The following is a 26,537-nucleotide window of genomic DNA, read 5'->3' as shown; positions in this document are numbered from 1 at the left end:
AATTTGAATGACTTGGAGATTCAAAGAGAAAACAGAGGAGAAATACAAGTGGTCAACTGGATTGGGTGTCCCGGGGGCAGCTGTTCTCTGATAGGACATCTGACATGTATATAACTATGTATGTTGAATTGTTGTGTCTCTTTCTGGACAGAGAACTTCAGGTTTTACTAAGCATTGGTATAAATGGAATCCCCACTTAATGTTTCCTTTTTATGTTCTTCTTTGTATGTGTATGCATGGTGTGCATACATATGTATATATGTGTGCTTATATATGTGTTCATTGCATGGTGTACATGCATGTGTATATATGTGTGCTCACATATGTGTTCATTGCATGAGTGTGCATACATGCATATATATATATATGTGTGTGTGTGTTTACATATATATTCAGTGCATGAATGTGCATGCGTGTGTATATGTGCTTAAATGTGTTCATTGCATGGTGTACATGCATGTGTACATATGTGTGCTTACATATGTGTTCATTGCATGGTGTACATGCATGTGCATATATGTGTGCTTACATATGTGTTCATTGCATGGTGTGCACGCATGTGTATATATATGTGCTTACATATGTGTTCCCTGCATGGTGTGCATGTATGAGTATATGTGTGTGCTTATGTGTGTGTTCATCGCATGTGTGTGCATTCATGAGTGTGGAGACTGGAGGTTGCTGCTGGGTGTCCTTTTCGATTGTTCTCGATCTTATTTATTGAAGCAAGTTCTCTCACCTGAACCCAGAGCTTGCTGGTTCCGTTACTCTAGGAAGCCAGACTGCTCTGGGAACCTGAGTCTGCTTCTAGGGATTACAGGAAGTACTGTCACAGCTGCCATACCCGTCAGGCATTTATGTGGACTTGTGAGATCTGAACTCTGGTCTTCAGGCTTGCGTGGCAAGTATTTTACCCAATGTTCCAGCTCCCCCACCTACTTACAGCTTTGTTAGAGGAATATTCTTTTTCACGGACTGACTTCTGGCTTTGTTCATTCCCAACATTGTTTTCCCTCCATTTCCAGATCCTTAGGCAGCAGGTGTCACACCACAAGTGGGTGGAGAATACAGCTGAGATGGCAGCCTGGCTGTCTAGTGAGTTGACTTAGTAGTCTGGTGAAAGAAGCGTTTCAGGAAGTTTTCCTATCCTGGGAGAGTCTTAACTGTTCAGGCAGGAGATGGAAACCACACCAGCATGTGTCACTAAATCCACAATAAATGTTTCTTTAAATCAACTTACATTGCACAAATACATGACTAAGCAGACTTATTGCTCAGGGCTTTGCTATGAGCCTTAGAGCGGCTCATACCAAACAGCAGGCCTGGAGCAAGACACTGCTAACTGTGAGATACCTCCAGGCAGAACACTGGGGAGCGATTTCCTTATGGCTCACTAGGCACCCTTTCCTCCCTGCCTTCGACCCTTTGTTCCTGCAGTGTGGCATTCCAAGTTGAGAAAAGAACACATCCTTTGTTTTGCAGTTGACTATTTTGGCCTTACTTTGCTCTTTGGTGTGGGGCTAAGGACTGCCTGAGAGAGGTGTGACTAGTAATTGGATTCCAAACGACATTCTTGAGTAGAGGAATCCAGGGAATGAATTGTGGAGCTCTTTGGATTAAGCAGCAGCAATGGCAGCTGTAGAACTGGTGGTGAGGTGTGGTGTGGTGGTGTGGTGTGGTGTGGTGCTGTGGTGGTCTCCCTTCCCCCACCACCCCAGGGTTTGTCAACAGCTTTCTTTGCTTAGGTTGGAGTAAGGTTCTGGAAGACAAGTTTGGGGGGAGACTTGGGGGTTTGGAGAGACCAAGAGCTCAGAAAATAAACATCTGAGAAAGAAAAGCAACCACTGGTTGTTGGGTGTGGGGCATGCAGGATCCCAGGTCTGCTCAGTCCTGTCCTGCAGATCTAAGGCATGAGGGACCAGGGCGAAACTGAGAAAATCTTAAATCCTCCTAAAAATATTCACAGGAGGAGTGTTAAAACACAGGTTCCCCTGAGTTCCTGCCATGGATTTTCTTTTCCTTCTTTTTCTTTCTCTCTCTCTCTTTCTTTCTTTCTTTCCTTTTTTTTTCACTTTTTTTTTTTTTTGGACAGGGTTTCTCTGTGTAGCCCTGGCTGTCCTGGAACTCACTCTGTAGACCAGGCTGGCCTTGAACTCAGAAATCCACCTGCCTCTGTCTCCCAAGTGCTGGGATTAAAGGCGTGCGCCACCACTGCCCGGCTTCTGCCCTGGATTTTGATCTTGTTTAGGGTAGAACGAACATTTTGAGTTTGTTTGTTTGTTTGTTTATTGAGATAGATTTTGCTATGCTGCCCAGGTTAGTTTTGAACGTCCTGTCTCAGACTCCTTGTATTTTCAATAAACTCCCTCAGATCTAAGCCTGTGAGACTGCATATGTATCTTCAGGGCTAGAAGTCGTTCTTTGGTCTAGTCAGACTCCCTCCTACTGGGAAATTTGTTTGGTTTAACGCTGCTTGCCTCTCAGAAGCCTGAACTCTCATCAGGTTTGGTTTGAATCCTCCCGGAAACCGGTAGCGGTAACCATGGTAACCTAGGGCGGGTGGAAGGGTCTGTGAAGAAAAAAACCAAGATCCTGGGCCTGGCTCTTGGGGTCTTGATGGTTGAGCCCTCTTGGGCCCATGGAAAGTAGACCCTTTAAAGTTAGCGCCTGACTTGAACTGGGTTAAAGCCAAAGTGGACATGATGGGCGTATCCAAGGGGCTCAACCTTCAGAGCCTGGTTCCAGCTACTCTAGGGCGGGGAAAAGGGTGAGGGAGGGGTTCCCGCTTCTAAACTACCTCGTGACTGCCCCCTGGAATCGGGAGGGGCGAGGGCGGGTCTAAAACGCCAGTGCTAGTTCTTGGTTGCTATAGTAACGCGTCAGCTCCCGCGGAGTCGGTGGAGGTGCCTGCTGCTGAAGCGGCCGCAGAGATGGTGAGGCTCTGGATAGCTGTAGTTATTGAGTCCTGAAGTGGGTTGGGGCTCTGAGAGGGAAAGCTAGGGCTTTCTCTCAGAGGCTGGGGAAGACAGGAAGTTCTGGGAGTGAGGACGGGACGACGGCATGAAATGGAGTAAAGGAAGTCTCAAAAGACGGCCCCCCTCCCCATCCTCTCGGGCTGAGTCCTCTTGGGTTGTGGGGTGTGATGTTGAGAAGAGCACCCCTTAGAAGAGCAAACGATGAGCTCCATAACCTGCTATGTTGTTAACCAGCAGGCTGATCATGGGAAAGGTTCCTAATGTTCCAGAAGAGCCTCAGTTTTCACCGTGTGGGAATGATCTGGGCACACCATAAGCATTTGTGAATGAATGAATGAATGAATGAATGAATGAATGAATGAATGAGGAGGACCCCAGGTTTGCAAAGTCCTGGGGGAATGATTGGGACAAGTCTGCCAACCCTGACATACCTTGAACGGGAGCTGACTGTCATGGTCATAGGTTGTGAAGAGCAGCAAGGCCTCAGAGGAGCTATGAAAGTCTAGACCCTAGTGTGTTGGCTCTGAGGGGTTAGGGGAATCTGCAGACAGGTGTTGGAGCATATGCTTACTGGAACTTACTTGAAAGATCTGGCAACCTGGGTGGCTGAGGTGGATGACTGGGTTGTATTTGTAGGCATACTCTAGGCCTAGTGTGTTTGCCTTGCTCTTATGGCATTAGTGGGTTTCATAAGAAGGTGGGTTCAGAACTTCTGAGGACCCCCTGGAGTGTGTAGTGACGGGGACCCCTTTTGGTTGAACATTTTACTTAACTGTCTTCCCTCAGCACAGCAGTGTGTGTGTGTGTGTGTGTGTGTGTGATGTGACCTGGCACTATGCCTGGTATCTAAGGACAAGTGTTAGAAGTGAGCTCTTCTTCTGTCCTGTGTTAAAAGTGCCTAGCATTCATTAATCAGTAAGTTGCAACTGACTAGCTAGGCTTGTGGGCTGTGTAGCTCCCAAGCCCAGAGATTCCCACCCAAAGACCACTCAGGACAAAAGTTTGCCTAACTTACTGACCCTAACTTACTGGATTTTTCCTTTGGATAGGAATGGGCATACGGATGTGGGGGGGGGGGGGGGACGACGACAGACAATGGGTTTGAGTAATCCCTAGCAAGCCAGGAGTGTGTGTGTGTGTGTGTGTAGTGCTACTTACAAGCTTTTTTGAGAGCATGGAGGAATGAGAAGAGGTGGTGGTGGGAGGTTCATAGACAAGCTTCCAGGACTCCCCAGAAGGAAAGGATTAATAGTGTCCTCTGGAGGGAGAGGGAGAGGCAGGAGGCTCATTTCTAACCCTGGTGTAATGTGCACAGAATACATCACAGGTGGGCAGCCTGGTCCATTTTAAAAAAGAGAACAGCCAAGTAGATCACTCAGAGTGAGAGGAAAGAAGCCTGATGTGGGGGAACCCCCCTTTCCTGTAGCCAAGTCTGTGGAATGAGAAGTATACCCAGGCCAAGAGTCTAAAGCCGGACCTTGTCAGCCTGTGTTGATTCTGTATGCAAAAGAGGAACTAGATCTGAGTGGGAAGGACCATCTAAGAATGAACAGCCTTTGTCTTTGTTCAGTTGACAGGTGTTGCACTTACGTCAGAGAAACTCCACAGCGACCTATTCCAGTCCCTGCTAGCCTTGTCTTGCTTGCATTTAAGCCAAATACCAGAGATCCTGACATATACAGATATATGTTGTTCACAGCTAAAAATAGTTCTTTTTTTTACTATGTTTCTTGGTCATAAAATAGTTACCTATTCATTACAGAAAATGTTTCAATATAAAAAACATCTTAAGATGGTTATACTAACCTGTAATGCAAGGGCCAGGGGGTAGTGGTGTCAGGAATCACGAATGTGCGATGCTATGCTTGGCTTTTGTGTGAGTGCCATGGATCCAAACTCAGATTCTCACAGCTGTGCAGCAAACATTTTGCAACCAAACCATCCCTCCATACCAACATTTCTAGGGGAATACTTATACAAAGTGGAAACTTAAGGGTTCTTTGGAGAGTCGGTTGGATGGTGTTTTGCTGGGGCAAACACATGAAAGAATGTTTTGCTGAAGCAGACACAGGAGAGAGGATGTTCTGCTAAAGCAAGCATGTGAAAGGACACATGATGAAGGATTCTTTGCTAACAACACACATGTATTGGTCTGCCTTACATTGTGTAGTTGAGCTGCATTTGTGGGGACTCCATAGAAAGAATTGCACCAAAAAACTTCTGGTGGTGTGCCGCTTCCACGGACTTGGGCTGATTGGCAGAGTGATGTCAGCTGAGACAGAAGCATGTGCTGAGGCAAGACCAGTGGAGGACATGTGATATTTGGAGAATATAAATAATACTTGAGGGACAGTGATGGAGGTTGAGGTAGGCTTGCTTATAGAGCTAGCTGTGCAACGCTTGTGGGTCTCGAGTCTTCGCTGATCTTTGCTTCCCTGAATGAGGAACAGCTGAGAACTTCTCCTGTCATTCCTCCTGGTCCCTCCTGTGGAGGGACCTGGTTCCTCCTGGTTCTTCAGCCAAGGCTGAGGCCTGACTGTCTTTGCTAGGTCATGTCACTGCTGATACTAACCTGACTCTACGGAACTAGACTGTTGGTATGTCCATGAGGTATTTGTGAGTGAATTGAGCTGCCACTGTCTGCTAACCTGTGAACTGAACTGCTGATTTCCAGACAACACAGACGGGAGTTGCTCCAAAGAACCTTTCTAAACAAGTCTATGTCCCTGTATCCTTTCTTTCCCACTACCTCTAGTGGGTGGTAGACTAAAGGGAGGTTAAAGAGTTTAAGAGCCATCATTAAAAGTAAGATTTAAAAAAATAAAGTTACACTTACGTATTTCTTAGAATATATTTTCCTCAATAAAATTTTGACGGCTCTATACAGTTATATAATGAGGTTCAGATGTGTCGTGCTCCCCGTTACCCTCACAGTCTCTTCCCTCTCCTACTGAAAAAAAAAAAACTTCTCTTAAAAACTTTGTATGTTATGGAGATCTCCGTGTCTTATCGATATCCATCTGACTTAATCTTTCTGTCCCAGAGTTTCTGTTAGAGTAACTTTGCTTGGACCAGATTCTCGTGCTCCTGGAACAAGATGCTGTATAAAGAGAGGGGGCAGGCAGCTGGGTCAGTAAGATAAGCACACTAATGCAGGACTTGCCTATTTATTTGTCCCCAGTCACTCTTCTCTTTTCTGTCTCAATTGTAGCTGGAGAAAGCTGTGCTTCCTTCCAAGGCTGTCCCCTTCCAAGCAGACTAGGCAGCTGGCTAGCCACTGCTCGGCATCATGGGGATATTTATTTGGTCACGCAAGAAATAAAACCAGCCCTTCACCTCCTAAGAGGACCACTTGGCTACCGCCCCTGGTCCAGAGGTATCCAACTTTCCGTTTTTGCTTGGTTCTTCATTTTTTTTTTCCTAGTGTGTTTACACAGTGACCTCCCTAGTTCTTCTTGTTACTCTTGGCAAAACTGGTTACTCTAGCCCTGGGATAAGGCTTGTGGCTTCAAAGTCAGCAGTTCTTAAATGAGGTTTTCGTAGCTACCCAATGCCTGCTGCTCACAGCTTCCCACATTTGGCTTCCTAGTGGCTGCTTTTCTGTGGTCATTTGCTTTCCTTCCTCTGTTCTGACTTCGAGGTTCAGGCAGTGGATTATTTCCTGTGGTGACTTCCTTCAACCTGGGTACCAAGGACACAGGAAAGAGAAGACACAATCTCCCGCAGTGAGGGACCTATAGTCTGGTGCACAACGCCACATGCAGGGAGTCCTTGAAAAGAAACAGGAAAACAGATGCGAAAACAATCACAGCCCTTCCCATCGGTACTCTGTCTGGAGCTCTTTCGTTACTATCCACAGTGTAGATCACATCCGTGACCTGGAAAAGGCAGAATGGTGGAGTGACTTAGAGTCAGAAAGATGCATTCCCCAGAGAGGTTTGTCTCAGTCTACTCTAGGGTCCTCAAGGGGTCATCTTATTTAATTTCATCCCTGTTTTGTATCAGATATAAATCAGGTTCCTGCTGTGTGCCCCTCCTCCCCATGAGTCTCCCTTAATTATATGGAAACTCAAATCCCACCACTCCTCAGGGTCCTTCCAAGGGTTCTCTCTATTCCCAGGGTTTCCTCTTAATCCTACGCACTGCCCTTCCCGTTCATTTCCTCTTATTCTAATTTTAAGTGGAAAGGGGAGCGGTTGCTCACCACCCACCGTACAACAACCCTTCAGAGGCTGCTCTTAGGCACCACCCGAGCTCCCATATCTGCCTCTTCATAAACCCACATTTTTCTGCTCTGTAGGCTTGGAGCTGGCTGAAGATGGCTCCTTCTGGAAGCCTACACTGGCTGAGCTGGGCAGTGAGGGGAAGGCAGGCACACACAGCCAGGCTCGTTGTTTGGTAGAGAGCCAGGTGAAGAGTAGCCGCCCAGTTCAGTGTAAAAACTTGACACAGGTGCTGCAGGTGCTGAGGGGAGGCTGTGTTGGTAATGGCAGATCAACAAGAGACTGAAAAAACACTGTTTAGTGACCTGGAAGAGTCACTAACATTTAGTGACCTGGTCCGATCACTTCTCCATTTACACCATCCCCCTGGGGCTGCGGATTCCCAGACTTGGAGGGACCCAGTATGTCTAGACCATTTCCCCCAAGATATCTCAGCTCACAGAGCTTTGTTGAGGTGAGTGTGGGCTCCTCCAAAGCAATGAATGAATCAGCTTTAGATTAAGGCTACTGTTATCCAAAAGCCTTCATAGAAACTGTTTCCCGGATGTAGATATCTGCTTGGTTGGGTGGGGTGGGGGGTGAGGGGGGAGAGATGAAGCCGAACTGACCCGCTGGGACTGGAGGTTGTGATTAGCTGGGTTCTTGGCTGTAAGCCGCCGAACCAGAACTCTTATTTAAGTGGGATGAAACACCCCTAGAGGATTTAGGAGAGCCCACGGATTTTGCACCAGCAGGGAAACGAGGCTTAGAAAGTAGGAAAAGAGGAAGCCCCTTCAGCTGTAACCAAGGCCAAAATCAAAACTGAGAACAGATCTGGCACTCGCTGCTGGCTTTTCACACTGGTAGCGTCCTTATCTGCACTGCCCCAGATACAGCTGCTCCTGCCAGGCAGGGTCAAAAAGGCTTTCCATGTTCAGTGTCTTGCATCACTGGTTCCCCAGTTGCTGTCAGGTCAGGGGCATCTTATTGGTTCAGCTTAGATTAGGAAAGCAAATACCTGATGTTTTCAGCCATTGTCGTTGGGAATGAGCCTTGTCTTCCACAATCATTACCTAGGGCAATTTGCCAAACATAGGAAGCTATTGGCACATCGAAAATATTGTATTTTGGTTATCTCTGTCTGATTGTAGCTGGTAATCATTGTTCATCCACTACCTGGAGTTTGCCAGCTGTGGCCCAATGAGTTTCTACAGCTTTCATTTCTTTTAGACCCCAGCCTGCTCATGAAACAGGAGGGGCTTGGGTGGTATGTCCTTAAAGAAAGGATCCTAAAGCTCCCTCTGAGAAGATTGGTAGTGAAGAGGTTGCTGTGCATTTTTGGGAAATCAAGTGCAGTTGTCTCTCTAAGGCCATTATAGTTGGAGAGTGTACCTGTGCAGGGACAATGACCGGGGAGCCTCCCTCCCTCTCGCCATCCCGTGCTCTCCAGCCTTTCATCTGTACCTTGTGACTGACTTTGCTTCATTAGCTCCCGAGACTACAGAAATGCCCTTTTGAAGACTTAGTGTGCTTTGCTAAGAGGTCTCCCAATGGGGGATGTTGTACCCTACGTTTCAGGTCCTATACAGACACGTTCTGTACGGGGCTTTCACTCATGCTTGCCCTTCTAGTTGTCAGCATAGGCTAGAGAAATGATTGCTGCCTGTGGTCTGGATGCCACTGGGTACTGACGACCAGACCTTTTGTCTCTACCTGTAGCCACTAAGCCCAGGGAATGCCTCAAGCTCAGCTTCCACCGCTTCCAACAGGTCACGGAATAGGACTCGCTATCGGACCAAAGCCATGAACTCTGAGGTAGACGAGAGTCTTTTTGGAGGTGTCAAGGTAACTCATCATCAGTAGATCCTAACCCCAGACTAGGACAATGACAGTTCCTGGAGTGTGCAAAGGGAGAGGTACAGCGCTCCCTGGAACAGCTTTGGTGCCTGTGACAGTGTGACAGTTGATGAGAAGGAGGGGAAAAGAGTGAGATTTGGAGAGCTGGGTAGGGACGACTGAGAGAAGGGATACTTCTGGAAGCATAGGAACGTAGATGGCCTGAGGGGTCGAGAGCTGATGTCTGTTCCTGCTCTTCATTGCTCTCCCTGTGAGTGGAAGAGGGCTTTCTAGAGGGTCCCCTTGGAAGATCTCCCACTCTGCAGTGTCTTCCCCACTGCTAAAGGTAAGAATCAAAAGGGTGCAATTCTGTAATTACACTTTCAGACTCTTTTTGAGGGGAAGGGTCCTCATGGAATTTTCTAGTCCACAGGAGGGTGGGGAATGGCCCAGAGCTCCAGGACTAGTGCTGCTTGTTTACTAGTCCTGTGCTGGCCCAAGTTCTTTGGCCTTTTGGGTAAATGAGAATCCAGGAAGTTGGCAGTAGGGGGCAGAAGTGGCCTGCACATTGCTGAGTTGTGCCCTTGTGGAAGCAGAGACTAACACCAGGTGGCAGTAGTGCTCAGGGGACAGTGCAAAGTGACCCAATCAAAGCTACCCCCTGGGCACCATGCAGGTGTCTGTTACTTTGTTTATGGAGCCTACATTTCCCTGTGTTTAGAAATTGTATTGTGTTCAGAATTGTAATCCTTGTGAAGTTAGAAAAACCTGGAAAACATCACACATCTGATCTGTGTTCACTTTGCTGAATCCTGAGTGCCTCCCTTAACCACATTTTGTTCCCTAAGAGTCTTGCTGTGTAGCCCATGCTGGTTCCAAACTAGCCATCCTTTTTTCCCCTGGCTCCCAGTTGCTGGGATCTAAGGTGTATACCACAACACTTGGCCCAACCATGTTAGGTTTTAAAGGCAGTTCCTGTTAGGCCACTTAGCGTGTCTAATTCCTTTGATATGGCTTTTTTTTTAAAATCATTAGAAAGGATTAAAAACTACTAATATTATATCATAGATTTATCTGTAACATGTTGTAGTGCTTCAAAGTCACAGCATGGTCCAAGAATTTCACAAGGCCAGAAATGTTCATGGAGGGATAACCTAGACACCAAATTTTAAAATTTAACATAGGTATAGAAATACACTATTAGCCCCTCTCCTTTCTACCCCTTGGCATAGTCTCTAGCATCTTTGGGAGGAATGCCTGCCCAAGAATAAAAGGTATTGTTCTCAGAAGTCCGGCCAGTGCAGAACACACCAAGCCATGTTTTGATGACGACTACCAGGATGCTTTCCCAATACCCTAGCTGCTCTTGTGTTCTGGAGCTGCATGGGGTGGAAACCTCCAGGGAGCTACTCTTGAGGTTCATATTGGGTCAGTGGCAAGTGGAGTGACCATCTTCTGTGGATTTCTTTCTGATCTTATAGCCTTCATCCCAAGGCAAGAGTGACAGCCCTATTGTGGTGATCCGTGATAAACATGCCATCCGGAAAACTCTCAGTGCTCTGGGCTTGGACCATAAGCCGGAGACAATCCAGCTCATCACCAGAGACATGGTCAGAGAACTCATGTGAGTCCCCAGACTCAGACAGTACTGCTTCTGTGTAGGGTGGACTGAGCCATCAGGATGACTTCATCCAGACAGCCCAACTCTACCTCCTTTCCTGCCCACCTGTCTCCTCTTTTCTTTTACTTTTGGGGTTTTATTTGCCTGTATAGATTTTTTTTTTAAAAAAATCTTTTTTGGTTAACGTACACAAAAATGGGTTTCGTTGTGACATTTTATTATATCTATTTTGTTCTTATTTGTCCTTTCCTCTGCATCTTCTCACTCTTCTTCTTGATGGTCTCTTACTTCTCCAAATAGTTCCTTTCTTCTGTCAGTACACAGATACTACAATGTCTGCTATAGTTCCCGTCTCCTACTTGAAACTGTTTCTTCCCTCTAACAGTCCCACCCCCCCCACACATGCACACACACACACACGTACACGCACACAGTCTACATGTAAAAGAAAAAACTGAATATGCCCATCGTGTTTCAGCATTTTCTGTCCTCCATCTTGGCCCTCCTCTTCTCCCTTTGGTAGGTAGCCGGGCACTGCCCTGTACTCCAAGCTCTCTTTAGACTCTAAAAGTGAAGGGTAGAGGGCACTGCTTCTAAGCCTTCAGCAGTGCGTTTGGGGAAGGGAAGTGAACCAAATGAGTCACCTCCTTTTGGCTACATCAAGAGTCCAAAGCAAAGGGAAATTGACCAGATGCCTAATTATTAGCACTCTGGCTCCTCCCCAGACTTGAGGCTACCAGAGGAAGTTCACAGGGGCTCTCCAGGTTCCCTTGGGGTTAACTCAGTTTTACTTCCGGACTGGAGCAGTATCATCAGACTCCTCCTGCAGGACACAGTCTGAGCTCAGCCAAGCGCCAGGAGCCAGTGTTGTGTTTGCTGGCTTGGCACTTGTGTTTAGGGCTTCACGCTCTCTGACCGTCCCTACCACTCTGGCTCCATCGCTGAGTGACGAATGATGTCAGTTCACAGAATTTGAAGCCCCTGACTCATGGCTTAAAGCTGAAGAGACACAGCTGGATCCCCGTGCAGGAGCTGAGCTTGACTATGGCCTTTGTCTAGCCAAGGCTGACCAGCCTGGGCATCTGACAGCCAGCTGTGGGCAGTGGCCTGAGGGGTCCTACTTCTCAGACTCTCTGCAGACAGGCTGGTCATGCTTCAGATCCACTGTCTTAGATTCAGGTTGCTCTCGGTCACTTCACACCCGCCATTGTTTTGGGCCACACCACTTGGTGCAGTATAAGACCTTGCTAATAAGTGAACCTATTTCTAGGACAAACCCCCCCCCCCAGCTTTTATTAGATGAGATTTCACCTCCTGTCTCAGATCATCTGCGTCTTGTTGCCGTGCACCTGTTAAACTGCCTCGCCCAGAAGCTGCTTTATTCTCTCCTCTCCACTGCCTCCTCCCCCATCCCTAATGTATGTTATTTGTTTCTAATCATTATAATTAGCTGTAGGTTTGTTGAGTGCGTTGGGTAGCTACAAGGAGAGCTCTAGAGACACATCTCCAGTTGCTGTCGATCAGAGTTTTTAATTAATATTTAGGGTTCAAAGCTTCTATCCAGGCTGGATGGACAGGGGTATTTAGCTTTCCTACCAGCATCCATTTCAACCCTGTCAAGCATTCTCTTATACTTTATTCCAGCATCAGGGATGATCTGTTTTTAAAGTTTGACTCAACAGCTTTGAGTATGCTAAGTACCAAGTGCTGGTTCAGAGACTAGGCTACTGATGTAGTTAAGATAGAGTTCACCACGAAGAAGCTTGAAACAGGCCTTGCACCACGGGTCCTGAAGTGGGCAGGAAAATGGAGTCAGAATATGATGGGGCTCAGAGGAAAATGCTTGGGAGCAGGGTGGACTTACAGAAACACAAGGACAGGTCTCTGACAGTTACATGGAGAACGTGGTGGCATTTGAGACAGACTGTAGGAAGGAAGATAGAAAATGTTTCTTTTGATCTGCAGCACCAGTTCCTTCTCACCTGAAACCCCTCCCTTCAGTGGCCCATGAATTTACAGTCTCACCATAGTATGGGGTGGAGGAGAGAGGAGGGAGCTTGGAGCCTGCTCTCCTCCCTAATGCTGGTCATTCCTATGTCAGTGTTCCCACAGAGGACCCCTCTGGGGAATCTCTAATCATCAGCCCTGAGGAGTTTGAGCGGATCAAATGGGCATCCCAGGTCCTGACCAAAGAAGAATTGAATGCCAGAGAGCAGGCCTTGAAGAAGGAGAAGGAAGCCATCTTGGTAACTCACCATCATAGCTGTGTTCTTGGTAGATGGGTGGCAGAATAGCAAAGTGTAGTAGGGAAAGCGGCTTTCCATACCAGGTGGGATAAGCACAGTGAAGGCACACAAAAAAAAGGTGTGCATGTGCATTTAATAAACAAATGTGGGACATTGAAGACTGGGAGGAAACCCCTGATATATGGGAGTGGTACGTGGACCACTGGGGGGATGGGAGCAAAGCCAGGCTGTGAGACCTCTCTGCTATGATACAGTGATGGACTGAAGAGAAATCTTCCCAGGTTACCTGCAGCAGGCAAGTTTACAGGGAATAAACCCACCAATCCAGGCTGGTCTCCCTTAGGACGCAGTCACTGTTCGCAAGAAGATCATGAAGCAGAGGGAAATGGCCTGGAACAATAACAAGAAGCTAAGTGACCTGGAGGAGGTGGCCAGGGATAGGGCCCAGAACCTTCTGCAGAGAGCCAACAAGCTTCGCATGGAGCAGGAGGAGGAGCTCAAGGACATGAACAAGGTGGGTCTCTTCCTTTTACCTGAGGACTCCCTGCCGCTCCCTCTGTGCTCTTGCTCACACGTGGGACAAGGTGAGGGACTAGTGTGGGCAGGGCCTGCGTGGATAGGAGGAGAAGTGACCTGTCGGCTGGATGATGAGGCAAGTCACCCTCCCTCCCTGAGCCTCACCGTGTCCACGTGTAAAATAATGACAGCAACACTTCTTAGCAAAGTTCTTGGCAGCACTGAACAAGCTAAGATATGGGAGAGTCTTTGTGAACCGTGATTAATAAGGATCTCACTCCTGTTCCTATCCTGTTAGTTCAAGTCTGGACCCAGACAGTGGAGGAGACAATAGAGTTCTTTTTGAAATACCCAGAGTACTTCCTTTAGCTGGGAGCACAAGGATCAGGAGCTCATTTGAAATTCTGTTCTGTAATTCATTTACCTGTCGCTCCCTAATAAAAACAAACTAATAAAAACAAACAAAATCAAAAAAACCAAAAAAACCATTGACTCCCCAAGCCCTTCATCTCTGAATCCCACCTCTCAGGTAAATCTTCTCTACTTGTACCTGCTTTTATTATTCCAAAGCTCTTACTTTCTGGTTCTTAATGAGGGCACCATGGTTTCCCATTTCTTTTATGCAATGTTGGGCTCTTCTAGATTAAAAAAATGCACCAGTTGAATTTCTACTGGAATGTCTTGGCTTCTGTAGCATAACACGCTGTTCATGGGTCCCTGAGAAGGAATTGTGAGGCTCTATCATCTTACGGAGATTACGTGTGTGTTTGTGTAGCTGAACACCGTGTTCATCATATTTCCAAAGGCCAATCCGTTACCTCTGGAACTCTACAATACCCTGACTGATGCTGTCTCTTCTTGAATAAACCTTGGTGCCTGATAAGAACCAAGTAAAGGGTCTGGAGAGATGGCTCAGTGGTTAAGAGTACTGATTGTTCTTCTAGAGGACCAGCACCCACCTGTCTGTAACTTCAATTCCAGAGCTTCTGACACCCTCACACAGATACATGCAAGCAAAACATCAATGAACATTAAGTAAAACTAAATTATTAGAAAAAATTGGTAAATGCTTGAGCTATAGGGTGAGTGACACAGGCTGTTTCTTTGAACTCAGTGAGCAACTGAGCACATCTCCAGCACGTACATTCTGCTCCCATTTCTTCCCTCTTAAATTTCTACACACCCATAACACCCCCTTCCTTAACTGTATCCCCAAGCCTAGTGCCAGAATTCTTTTCCCCCACTCCCTAGATTATTTTGAATGCCAAGTGCCACGCAATCCGGGATGCCCAGATCCTGGAGAAGCAGCAGATACAAAAGGAGTTGGATGAAGAGGAGAGGCGGTTGGATCACATGATGGAAATAGACCGGAAGGAATCCCTTCAAAGGCAGGAGGATCGGGAAAGGAAAAGGAGGGAGGAGAGAGTACGGTAGGTAAAGGTGGGGTTTAGGCATTTTCCCCATAAGTCCTTCCTGAGTATCTTCAGCTCCATGTAGCTTAGCAAAGAGAGAAGAGCTGAGACACGGTTGTAAGGCACCAATAGCTCTCGTCCCTTACAGAATGATACAGGGAATCACACAACCTTATTTACAAGATTGTAATAGGTACTTGTTTGTATACTCCAGTTCAGTGTCGTTTCTCGGTGCCTCCTGCCTTCCACTCTACGCGTCTTCCCCAGCATCTATGACGTCTTTATAAGCAGAGCCAAGGAAGGAACACTTTGCCTCGTTAGGCAGCTCCAATCTTTATGCTGACTGAGCTCAAACCCGATTTCCAGGCAACTCTTTCTGCTCCTGCTAAGTCTCATCTGTCACACGAAGCATTCAAGCACCCCATCTGAATATGAGCGTATCATTTCTGCTTGATTTCTGTCTTTGCCTTGTCTACTCCCATTCTTCCAGCCTTTACTCATACCATAGGCGTTAGATGCCTCTACGTTTACCGATATACTTATAGCACCCTAGGGCCACTGGCAGGCAGCTCTGATTGTCCAGTCAGTATCCCTGGATTTATTATTCAAAATGGGGCTTTGCTGAGTGGACCTCAGGGTTCAGCCCTGTCTATCAGCAGCCAGGAGTCGTCAGTGTTATAAATTCTTACACAAAAAGACAGTAGGCAAAGGAGGCATGAGAGTCAGGTTGGAAGACAATAGAGGACAAACACTAAAGGAATTAGAGATCCTGGTCTTTGAAAATCTACAAAGCTCTCTGTGAGTCGGGGAGGAAGCTGTCTTCCCACATCATTAGGAGACTTAAGAAGCTGGATTCCAGAGGCTTGTTAAATTATACTAGGAGGGAGGAGGTGGGTTAGGATGTGGAGTAACTCCTGGGCAGACAGATAAGAGGAATCTCAGGGGACTAACACAGCAAAATGAGGACCTACATTCTAGGACACTGGAGGAAAGGACTTTAGTCTGCACCCAGGAAGCATCAGCATGTCAAAAGGATACTTGCCAAATGATGCCTGTGAAACCTCCTATCTTGGGGACCGTTTGGGTAGAAGTTGGGGTAGAGACTTGGACTCTTCATTTCAGAGCCACTCTGGTTTTGTATTCTCCTAGGGGAAAACGGCACATTGTGGAGCAGATGAAGAAGAACGAAGAGGAGAGATCGCTGCAGGCAGAGCACCGTGAGCAGGAGAAGGAGCAGATGCTGGCGTATCTGGAGCGGCTCCAGGAGGAGGATTTGCAGGTAACAGGCCACCAGGCAGTGCTGAGTTTCCCCAGCTCTAGCAGCAAAGCCCTCCAAGGTTCCAGGGCTCAGAGGACGGAGTGATTCTTTTTTTTTTTTTGCCTCACAGGGCATACACTCATTTCACAACATCATCACCATCAACTTTTTAATTGCTGTCTGGAACACTTGTTTGGCCATGGCATCATGCTGGGGATGAGCTGTGATTTGGATAGATATTGTCCTTGCCTCCCAGGAACTTGGGGTCCAAGGCTGGCATATCAATGTGAACAGACACATAAAGGAAATATATGGTTGCATGCTTAGTACAAGTAAACATAGGGATGTTTTACAGTCTGTTCCTCGGTTACTGAGGGAAATTATACACTCTATTGATGAACAGGACTGCTTTAGTTTCCTGCTCCCCGCTGTTGTCTCATTCAGAGTACACAATATCCCATTGTCATTAACTGTGTTGGGAAGCCAAACCTTTTATCCCTATTAGCTTAGATAAAATTAGTAGGGACATTTAATCAAATAAAAAGAAAGAAAGAAAACAAAACACCCGATGACATACCTGCATGAACTTCATAAAGCTAAGATGGTCTTCTATTTGCCTTATCTGGTGTGTTGCAATACACAGAAGCACATAGCAAGGGCATATGCACACAGGTCTGTGGACACAAATGCTTTTGCATATGGATGGACACATGTGTGTGCACACACGCACTCGGAAAGCCCAAAGCTGGTGTCAGGAATTACCTCCGTCACTCTTAACTCACCGAGGCAGGCCTCTCAGTCAAGCCTAGTCTTGCTGGAGAGTTTGCTCTAGGGAATTCCTTTCTCTGTCTTCTCAGGTCATAAGCAGAACACCACACCCACTCAGCATTTACAAGATTTCCAGGGATTCGAACTCCAGGCCTTACAGTCCTCGTGCTTGTATGGTGAGCACTTTGGCCGCTGAGCCCTCTCTCTAGCCCTGTAGCAGGCATTTGAGCACACACACATTAAAGTTCTTGGCAGGCGCTGGAGAGATGGCCCAGTGGGTAAGAGCACTGACTGCTCTTCCAGAGGTCCTGAGTTCAAATCCCAGCAACCACATGGTGGCTCACAACCATCCATAATGAGATTTGATGCCTTCTTCTGGGGTGTCTGAAGACAGCTACAATGTACTCATAAATAAAATAAATAAATCTTTAAAAAATAAAGTTCATGGCAATGTTGTACAATGTGTTTTGACCATATTCATACCTTTGCTCACATTTTATTTCATTTTTAAAACGTTACCCACAAACAAAAGTTGAAAGAATTAGAACCATACTGGCAATACTTGGCTAAACTACTTTTGCCTTAGACAGTTTGACACCTCACTACAAAATGCTTCACGCCCCCATCTCTAAAAAGCAAGGTCTACTAGAGCAGCCTCCACCGAAAGCTCCTCCAGAGACCCCATAATATCACCTGATGTTAACCTAGATTCAATTTTCTTTAATTGGTAAAGAAATGCATTTTAGGCTACTTTTCTGTTTTTCAAACCAGTTTCTAATCAAGGTTTGCATGCTGTGTTTGATTAAGTCTCTTTGGTCTGATTGGATCTAGAAGCATCTCCTCATTTGTTGACTCATTTGCTTCTTAAATATCTTTTTTTTTTAACTGACACCTAGTAATCGTGCACTTTTGTGGTCTACAGTGTGACAGTCCTGTATGTAGGATGTGTAACGGTCAGATCAGGGTGACCAGAATATTCATCACCTCAGATAACTGACATTTCTTTTTATTGGGAACACTCAGAATCTTTTCCACTAGCATTTTGAAATATACAGTTGATTATTATTGGCAGCAATTGTCCTGCTGTGCTTTAGAACACCAGAAATCATTCCTCTTATCTAATAACATTTCTGTACCTGATTCTTCTTCCATGATGCTATTTAACTAATGGAACTCACGGTCTTTTGGGTTTTGTCCCCAACTCCCTGTGTGTATGGATGATTGAGCTGTCATCAGCCAATGCACTGGGTGTTAATGAGTGACTGGGAACCCCCATAAATGATCAGCAGGTTTTCCTAGCTCCCACAATGTGGGGGTTGGTGTGAAGACTTAGGTTGAAGATCCCTGCCTGGGGTAGAAGATGAGGCTCGTAGACTTGTGAATGGCTTGCAAAGGAGACCTAGAAGATAGACAGACATACCTAGCTAGGATATTAGCTCTTGGGAGAAGTGTGGGAAACAGAGGTATGGGGAAAATATTCAGGGAACAAGGTGGTAAACAAAGACTGGACACTTCAGCTTGGTTGTGGGGAGCTGGGAATTGGTGGGCTCACTGGCATGTTCCAGCACTGAGTCAACACCATTCCACTGGTGTGTCATGGTCCTTTGGGTGTCCTTCCAAAATACACTCCCAAGTCTCCAGGAAGTAGTATTAGGCAAGCTTAGGGTAGAACTAGGCACCTCACCAGCCCATAGAGCTGCTTGTCAGCATCTCAGCAGGATAGCTCTTCCGTGATGCTAGCAAGATGGAGAAGAATCTAGGGAGTCGTTCCCCCCCCCCCCCCAGCCACCAGATGCTTTGAAGGGGGTCAATGGCAAGAAACAGGGTAAGTCAAGTCCCTTTGGTTCTTCGGAAGTCAAATGAGCCAACAAAAACAATTCAAAGACTCAGTACATAAGTTTTTCATCTGTTCAAGGCCACACCTTTCAGAACTTGGGAAATAGCCTCTGTTAAATGCCCAGTGAGTGGAAACTAGTCACTGTGAGCAACACTTTTTTTTTTTTTAGTCATCACTACTGATTGGGAGCTCAAATTTGAGTTTCAATAGGAGAAGGAAGGAATTTGAATGCTGGAGGGTGGTCGCTCATGAGGTCATGGGGTAGACTTTAGTGCGGCAAGAGGGAGAAAAAATTAAGAGCCTCCATTTCCAGAAAGCATTGAGAGATAAGTGTCAGGGGCCATCACCAAGCTGAGTTGGGCGAAGACTGCAAAGAGGCTGTTTGATAGCAAAGTTGCCTATTTGTCCATTCTTGAAAGACAGCTTTAATCTGGGCTAGTGCTGGCCACACTGTACTCCCTCCTGCCTCTGTCTCTCTATATACCAACATGCCAGTAGCTATATGTCTTGCCTTTGGCTACTCTAAGGATTTCTTCCTTTTGCTGGCAGGATCTGGAACGAAGACATCAGGAAAAGCTGAAGATACAAGCTGAAATTAAACGTATCAACGATGAAAACCAGAGACAGAAAGCAGAGATGCTGGCACAGGAGAAACTGGCAGACCAGATGGTGATGGAATTTACCAAGAAGAAGATGGTAGGGACTTGGTGTCTGATGCTGGACCCAGTGTTCAGGAGTGGCATGGGCCTGAGCAATTCTGGGACTCCAGCGGGAGATAGCCATGCCTTTATTTTAAAATTCACAGCCCTGGCTTCTTCCCCACTTCATCATGGCCTGTAAATTGTTGAGTAAGAGTATAGCTTTTAGAGACACCCCCCCCCACCAGTGTATCATTATCTTCATTAATACAGTCACTTAAAAGCTGCAATCAGGGTCACATGCAGTAAAAGAAAACTAAAGTGATTGGTGAAAGTGAAGTTTATATGAATTCTTCAAGGGTTGAGAAGCCTAGAAACCAAGCGTTAGCTTCTCCATACTTTTTTTTTTTGTAAAAACTCTTATATAGGACATCCTGTATTGGGTAGTTAAGATACCTCACTGTAGAATGAATGTATAAGAAGAAATAGAAGGGAAAAGCAATATCTGCAAACAGCTTGGGATGGATAAAGCTCCCAAATGTGCAGACTTATTCTGGGACAAAAATGAATGACGGAGTGACTGGGTTATATAGAGAGTAGAAGATGAAGGAGAGAGAGAAAAAAGACTTTTAAGTATAGTTTAGAGTGAATATGGATTTATATTTAAAAAATACTCAAAATGGCAGGGAAATGATTCTTTTGCGTGTGGATCCAGTTTCTTCTGCAAATTTGGAGTTCTTGATGACGGTTAACTTATCCTACTTCTCTATGATGCGTTTTTTAGAAAGTGTGCAGATCCTCCCCACTCTACCCTTTCAGGAGTAGTGGTGGAAGCATCTAGAATTTTCTCTATCCAGGGCAGGATGAGGCAGGGGAACCAGTGTTATGAAATATAATGTTGTGAGGGGTTACCTGGGGGGTGCAAAGGGGTAGAGGCAGCGAGCAAGCCGTGGGGGAGGGTACTGAAGGAGGTAGCACAGAGGGCGAGAAAGGAGGCTCTGAGGACAAAAGGGGGGAGAGAGAACTCCAAGGGGAGGAAAGGAGAGGGAGAGAGGGAGATGACCTGAGGATTCTTGAACTCAGCTGCTATACCTAAGGCATAAGCAATTGCTAGGTCCCTGAGGGCAGGCCAGCTAGATTGCTTGTAAACTAACAACCACCCTGACTTAGTGGAGCATGACCCCCAGATAGGCAACTCTCTGGGATTCTTGGCAGTCTGGGAAGGTAGAGTAATGAGAGATAAGAGATAGTCTTCATGGGGTGACTTTGGCATGCCACCCAACATGTGCCTGTGGTCATGTGACTCCTCCAGGGGCAGTGGTCTTGAAGCCTTGGGGTTTACTCACTTCTGTTCTTTCACAGAAAGAACAAATAAAGTAAAGGGGCAAATTTTGATGGTTTACTCTTGAGGTATCTGCTAAGCACTGTGGGGTTGCCCAAAGCATAGTTGGCAGTTTTCCCAGACACTAATGAGATAACCGCTACCTGATGCATTTTACAAGGCAGGCCGGGAACCACAGTTGTTACTTGGCGCTGTGGCCTTGCAACTTGAAATTATCTTCAGTGTGACGGAAGGAGTCAGAAAGCCTGGGCTCAGGATTCCTGTGTTCAAATCAGTTTTGGCGTGAGATGCTGCCAGAGCTATCTAGGATAAGGCCTTTGAAAGCTTTTTGTAAACCACGGCTGCCTTCTACAAAGGCTTTATGTTGTGCATTGGCTTTTAGTTGTCTTTATTTTTACAAATTGCTAAAGTCCTGCCCCCATCTTAAATGGAGTGAGGAAGGGGAATCACTCTACAGATTTTACAAAGCTGCAATGGTGTGTATTATCATGAGGTCTTCTCTTCCTGGCAGGCTCGAGAGGCAGAGTTTGAAGCTGAGCAGGAAAAAATCCGGAAGGAGAAAGAGAAGGAGATTGCCCGCCTGAGGGCCTTGCAGGAGAAGGCTCAGGATTATAGAGCAGAGCAGGTATCCACTTCCTCTCCCTCTCCGTTTTCCTTTGTCCCTCCCACTCCCAGAAGCCATCCCTCGGCATCCTGTAAAGTGGCCTGCAGGGTGGAGGTATAGAAGAGAGAGCCTGCTGTCTAGCCTTCAAAATCTAACCGCAGACAAATGTCATTTAGTCATGGGGAATATATTCTGGAAAATGCACCCGAGGAGGAAGGGTGGGCCTTTTCCTGTTGTCCACAGCAGCCAGAAGAGAGCAGAAAGTTCTAGAGAAAGTTTTGACATAAAGATTTTCCAACCTTAACTGACTAATGAAACGTCACCAGAGGAAATGTGGCATCTCTATCATTAGCAGTTTTTAAAGTTAAAAGCAATTCTAGGAGTCCGTGGAGGTACTTGAGATACAGGGAAACAATAAGGGTGAGAAGGGTAGGACAAGGTGACCCCTTGGGGAATCTTCTGACCTTAAAGGTCTATGCCAGGATTCCATTTCTTCCTTTTAAGTCGTTAAGTCGGTGACTCTATCTCAGATTCTTTTATATCCTCATAGCTCCCCTGTCCTCCCCACCCCCTACCCCCTACCCCCCACCCCTACCCCCCACCCCATGTGCTTTCTCAGGATGCCTTGCGAGCCAAGCGCAACCAGGAGGTTGCAGATCGAGAGTGGCGCCGAAAGGAAAAGGAAAACGCGCAGAAGAAGATAGAGACAGAGGAAAAACTGCGCAAAAGCCGGCTGGAGCAGGTGGCATTCAAGGAGCACACGCTGGCCATTCAGGTTCAGCGGGACCGGGATGAGTTCGAGAGGATCCTTCGGTAGGAGGAGCCGAGGACCCTGGCTTTCCTTCCCTGTGTTGATAAAGTTGTGGAAGAACAGGAGTGTGCCCAGGGGATGGTGTGTGTTGGATGGAGAGGAGATTCCTACCATGTTAACAGGAAGGTGCACATTTGTCTTGATCACGTTGCTGCAATCATCCTCACTAGATGGATGGCTGAAATATTTCAAAGCCATTCGAGCCAAAAACTTTCTGATTAGAGAATTGAAAAAGAGCATCTGGAAGTGTTTAAGGAACCAAGTGTTATTTATCCTGTATCAGTAGCGGTGTAAATAAAGGTCTCTCCTGCCGCCCCTAGATCCACAGCTTTCTGCAAACTAGAGAAACTGAGTAGGAGAATCCTAGAGGAGATGGAGGCTTCACCCAGACACTAAGGATTGTGTCATTAGAGCAAGACTTTGAGGGAGTCTTTGCCATTGATTTGACTCATAGCTGGTGAGCAACATGTGAAGACTCTGGGTGTCATGGGGCTCATTAGAAATGAGTGGACACTGTGCCTACTCCACTCGAAGGCTTCCAGAGATTGGTGTTTGGGTGGGCATCTTCATATGTCTCTCTGCTGCTTGACAGCTAGTGTCTTTTTACTGTTTGCTATTTCCATTCAATGATGATTCCAACATGTATGCAAAAGCCAAGGACAAATACTGCCTACTCTTCTGGTCCTCTGTCAGAGCAGTGGGCTTCCTTCTCTGTTTTCTCCCAGTCAGATCTACCACCACCAGATCTGATCTGATTGGGCACTACTTCCTTTGTGCTTTGTTTCAACCTCTGAAAAATACGATTTAAAAAAGGAGGGGTGGAGGACAAACCAAAGAAAATTTGCATTTGGAGAACTTGAAATTACAGAAGTTAGGCTCCAATGAAGCAAGATTGACCAGCACCCAGTCATCTTGGTGTGTGGGTGCTGGGTCCTTCTTATTGGAGCTGTCTCAGTCAGAAGCAAGCCAGGCCAGGCTCCTGGGCCTCTAAGGTGGCAAAGCAGACCTTCTCCCCTGAGAACAACATTCCTGGATTTTTCACAGGACCTTGTCCCTGCTTGTTCTCACTGACTGTGATGCCTTTTGGCTCTTCTGATTTTTCTGCCTCCCCAACCCCCACACTCTGGTTGTGCTGTGGTCACTGGACACCTGGTAAAGGAGAGAACCTCCAAGATACCCCACAGAGCCTGCTTTTGGGCTCCAGATTGCCTTCCAGGTGTCTCCCCCTACCTCTGTGCCCTTGGACAGCTGTGTGCCTTTGGCAGGCCCTAATAAATATTAATGGGATGAATTCCAAGGCCTCCTTTTGCTCCTGACCCACTTGCCTCTCCTTTGCTGGGTTTGCCTGGAGCAGGTAGACTAGCCAGCTATTAAAACTCCATCCAACTCTTTGGTGAAGTCCAGCTTCACCTACTGTCCTAGCTTAGCATCCAGACCTAGTGTCTCCAGACCAGGTGACTTCCATGACAGGTGTCTTTACTCGGGGAGTGTCCCTGACACAGCCAGCAATCCAGATTTTCTTAACTTCAAGAGCATGACCTTCAGTACAGCCTGCCTATGGACTTCCCACATCTGTTCAGGAGATCCTGAACTTTCAGACTGTTAACTGATTTGAGACCTTTAGAAAAAAATACTGACATTTAGGTGACACCCTAACAGGCTGTGATTTAAATGGTCTGGGGCAAGTAGCCTTTGAAATTTCTTAGGTGACTCTAGCATGCAACCAGAGTCCACAACTGTTGATTCACCCTTGTGCCATGACCAGTGTCCTTTTCATATTGCCATGAGAAAATGCTCAGTGGGAGCAATTTGAGTAAGGGCTTACTTTGGCTCATGGTTTGAAGGGATGCAGTACATCACGGTGTCCCCATCCATGGCACTGAGGTGGCTGGTCACACCACATTCAGGAAGCAGACAGAAAAAAACAAACACTGGTACTCAGCTCCCATTCTCCATCAAAAAATATTCAGTCCAGGACCGAAGTCCACAAGATGGTGTGCCCAAATTCAAGAGAAGTCTCTCCTCCTGAGCTAAACCTCTCTGGAATCCCCACCCCTACCCAGAGACATGTTCAAAGACATATCTTGTTCTAGGTGCGTCTAGGATCTAGCCAAGCTGACAATGAAGATTAACTAAGTTCCTCCTCATTGGATTTGTCAACTGCCCACCAACCCAGCAGCTCTCCAGTAACACAGCTAGCTTTCCCAACCATAGGGAGCTATCTACACACAGGGGAGTGATCACAAGCAGGGAGAATCCACCTGCCTCAGATCCGTGTGGGCAGTGGGCACTTGATGTCCAACTATAGAAGTGCATGGCCACAAGCACTTCCCTTCCTATACCCGAGGAAAGGCTCAGTGGAGCTGTGTGGTTTCGAGAGGTGTTTGCATGACTGGGGGAGCCGTTCGGACTTGGGTGCAGCGTGTGACGGACTGTGGGAGGCAGTAAGCAGATGCACAAGCGATGGGCTCTTTGGCTGTGGAGGAGGGGGAATCTTTGCTTTGGTGTGAGTGAACCTGTGGGAGAAAAGCAGCTGAGAAGTTCCCTCCTGAGATAGTTTTACAATTTGGTTTTGATTGTATTGAGAAGAAATCTGACATTAGGTTAGATGGCCTCAGACCAAATTTCTTTGAGATGTAAATATATTTCATTTGAGCATCTCTGGATGCCATTAGAGATTTTCTTCCTGATAGTAGAGTCCAGGAAGTATTCTTATGGAAGCCATCTATAGAAGGAACGTGAGGACATGAGCTGGTAAGAGAACAGAGAGATCTCAGACAGATGCCTTCTTCCATCAACCAAAGTAGGGCTAACCTTACAATGTTTCCTTACTCTTGTTTGGTTTTGTTGATGTTATTATCATAAGGGGGGAAAGGAAAGAAGGTAACTTAGAACAGACTTGAGAGAAGTTACCATGCATCATTAGACAGAAGAAAAGGGATAGCTCTTGGTGGGTAAAATCCTGGTTGTAGGACCCAGCTACGTAATTTACAGAGCCCAGTAAACATTTTGACTGTGGAGATTTTTGTTAAAATATATTAAGGGATTGGAGAGCTATCTAGCAGATAGGAGCATTGGCTGTTTTTTTTTGAGAGGATCCAGGTTCGATTCCTATAGCCCACATGGTAGCTCACAAGGGCCTGTAACTCCAGTCCCACGGGATTCAATGCCCTCTTTTGGTCTCTGAGGGCATCAGTCATAGATGTCGTGCACAAACACACATGTAGGTAAAACACTCACATATAAAATGAAAAACAATTAGAAATTATTAAGAATGTCAACACTGTGACATATGACAATGTATTTGGGTCTGTTCGGGGAGAGGAGCACACGGTAGACACTTTTAGTCTGGTGCCTGAAACCTCGAGGCCGGAAGGCTGTGGACTTTGAAGCACGACCACTGAGGGTTCACCTAGGAGCTCAGCCAATTGCATTCCTTTTGTTGGTTCCGCAGGACCCAGAGAGAGCAGATTGAGAAGGAGAAGCGGGAGCAGGAGAAAAAGGCTGCGGGATGCCTCCAGCATGCCAACGAGCTCCGAAGGCAAGTGCGTGAGAACCAGCAGAAGCAGGTGCAGAACCGGCTGGCTACCTTCGAAGAGGGCCGGCGCCTCAAGGAGGAAGCCCAGAAGCGCCGTGAGCGCATCGAAGACATCAAGAAACAGAAGCTGGAAGAGTTGAGGTGCTCTGGATTTCTTTTCCTTCCTTCCTTCCTTCCTTCCTTCCTTCCTTCCTTCCTTCCTTCCTTCCTTCCTTCCTTCCTTCCTTCCTTCTTTCTTTCTTTCTTTCTTTCTTTCTTTCTTTCTTTCTTTCTTTCTTTCTTCTCTTTCCCAAAGAGATGGCATAGCAGGCTGGAAACGGGCTTCCAAAAAGTGGGAGGGCTTTCGGCCCGAGGCTTGCCCTCTGAAGGGGACTCTGGCAGAAGGTCCTGGGACTTCATTTCCTTGGCTCAGTGGTAGCTCCTTGGCAGTGTTTTAGGATGGAACATACTTGGTGGGTAGATGGTAGAAACAGGTTGGGGTACAGGGCCCCAGGTTTTTGGAAGCCCAGGGCATCCTTTTCCAGTCACACCTTTGGTTAAGTACTCTACTTACATATGCCCTCCCTGCATTTCTCCTGGCAGAGCCACCGGCCTTCCTGAGAAGTACTGCATTGAAGCTGAGCGCAAAGCCAACATCCTGCCAGCCACTTCTGTAAACTGAAGGGCAGGGAGCCTCTATGATCTCTGGGACAGCACAGATTCACTTTAGTCCCTGGGACATCCAAGTTGCTGCTAACCCTCACATTTCATAGTTACAGATTAAAGCTATTCTATAAGGAACAGCTCCACTTTACTGCTGTGGGAATGGGGGATACCAGTGGACACTGAAGGTAAATCAAGATAAATTACAGTGGACTTGGATGCGGGTCGGCTGACACTCAGGGGCTAGAACCAGATGGTGTTCTGGTGGGGTTTTCACTCCTAAATGGTGGG

At 46.7% G+C, this 26,537-nt stretch overlaps 1 protein-coding gene across 1 annotated transcript; it reads left to right on the top strand.

Moving 5' to 3' along the window:
* The first annotated feature begins 2,890 nt into the window (after nucleotides 1-2,890).
* Nucleotides 2,891-26,384, top strand: Cfap45 (cilia and flagella associated protein 45). The gene is made up of 12 exons (XM_028785739.1): nucleotides 2,891-2,933; nucleotides 8,897-9,022; nucleotides 10,495-10,637; nucleotides 12,736-12,880; nucleotides 13,224-13,394; nucleotides 14,648-14,826; nucleotides 15,958-16,087; nucleotides 19,221-19,367; nucleotides 21,163-21,276; nucleotides 21,875-22,068; nucleotides 25,521-25,745; nucleotides 26,187-26,384. The coding sequence occupies exons 1-12, from the start codon at nucleotides 2,931-2,933 to the stop codon at nucleotides 26,263-26,265; spliced, it is 1,656 nt and encodes a 551-aa protein (XP_028641572.1). The 5' UTR covers nucleotides 2,891-2,930; the 3' UTR covers nucleotides 26,266-26,384.
* The last annotated feature ends 153 nt before the right edge of the window (nucleotides 26,385-26,537 follow it).

This window comes from Grammomys surdaster, unplaced genomic scaffold (genome assembly GCF_004785775.1).
Source record: "Grammomys surdaster isolate TR1022 unplaced genomic scaffold, NIH_TR_1.0 125341, whole genome shotgun sequence".
NCBI classification, from domain to species: Eukaryota; Metazoa; Chordata; class Mammalia; order Rodentia; family Muridae; genus Grammomys; species Grammomys surdaster.
The sequence above is the reverse complement of the archived record's forward strand: the minus strand, read 5'-3'. Positions and strand labels throughout refer to the sequence as shown.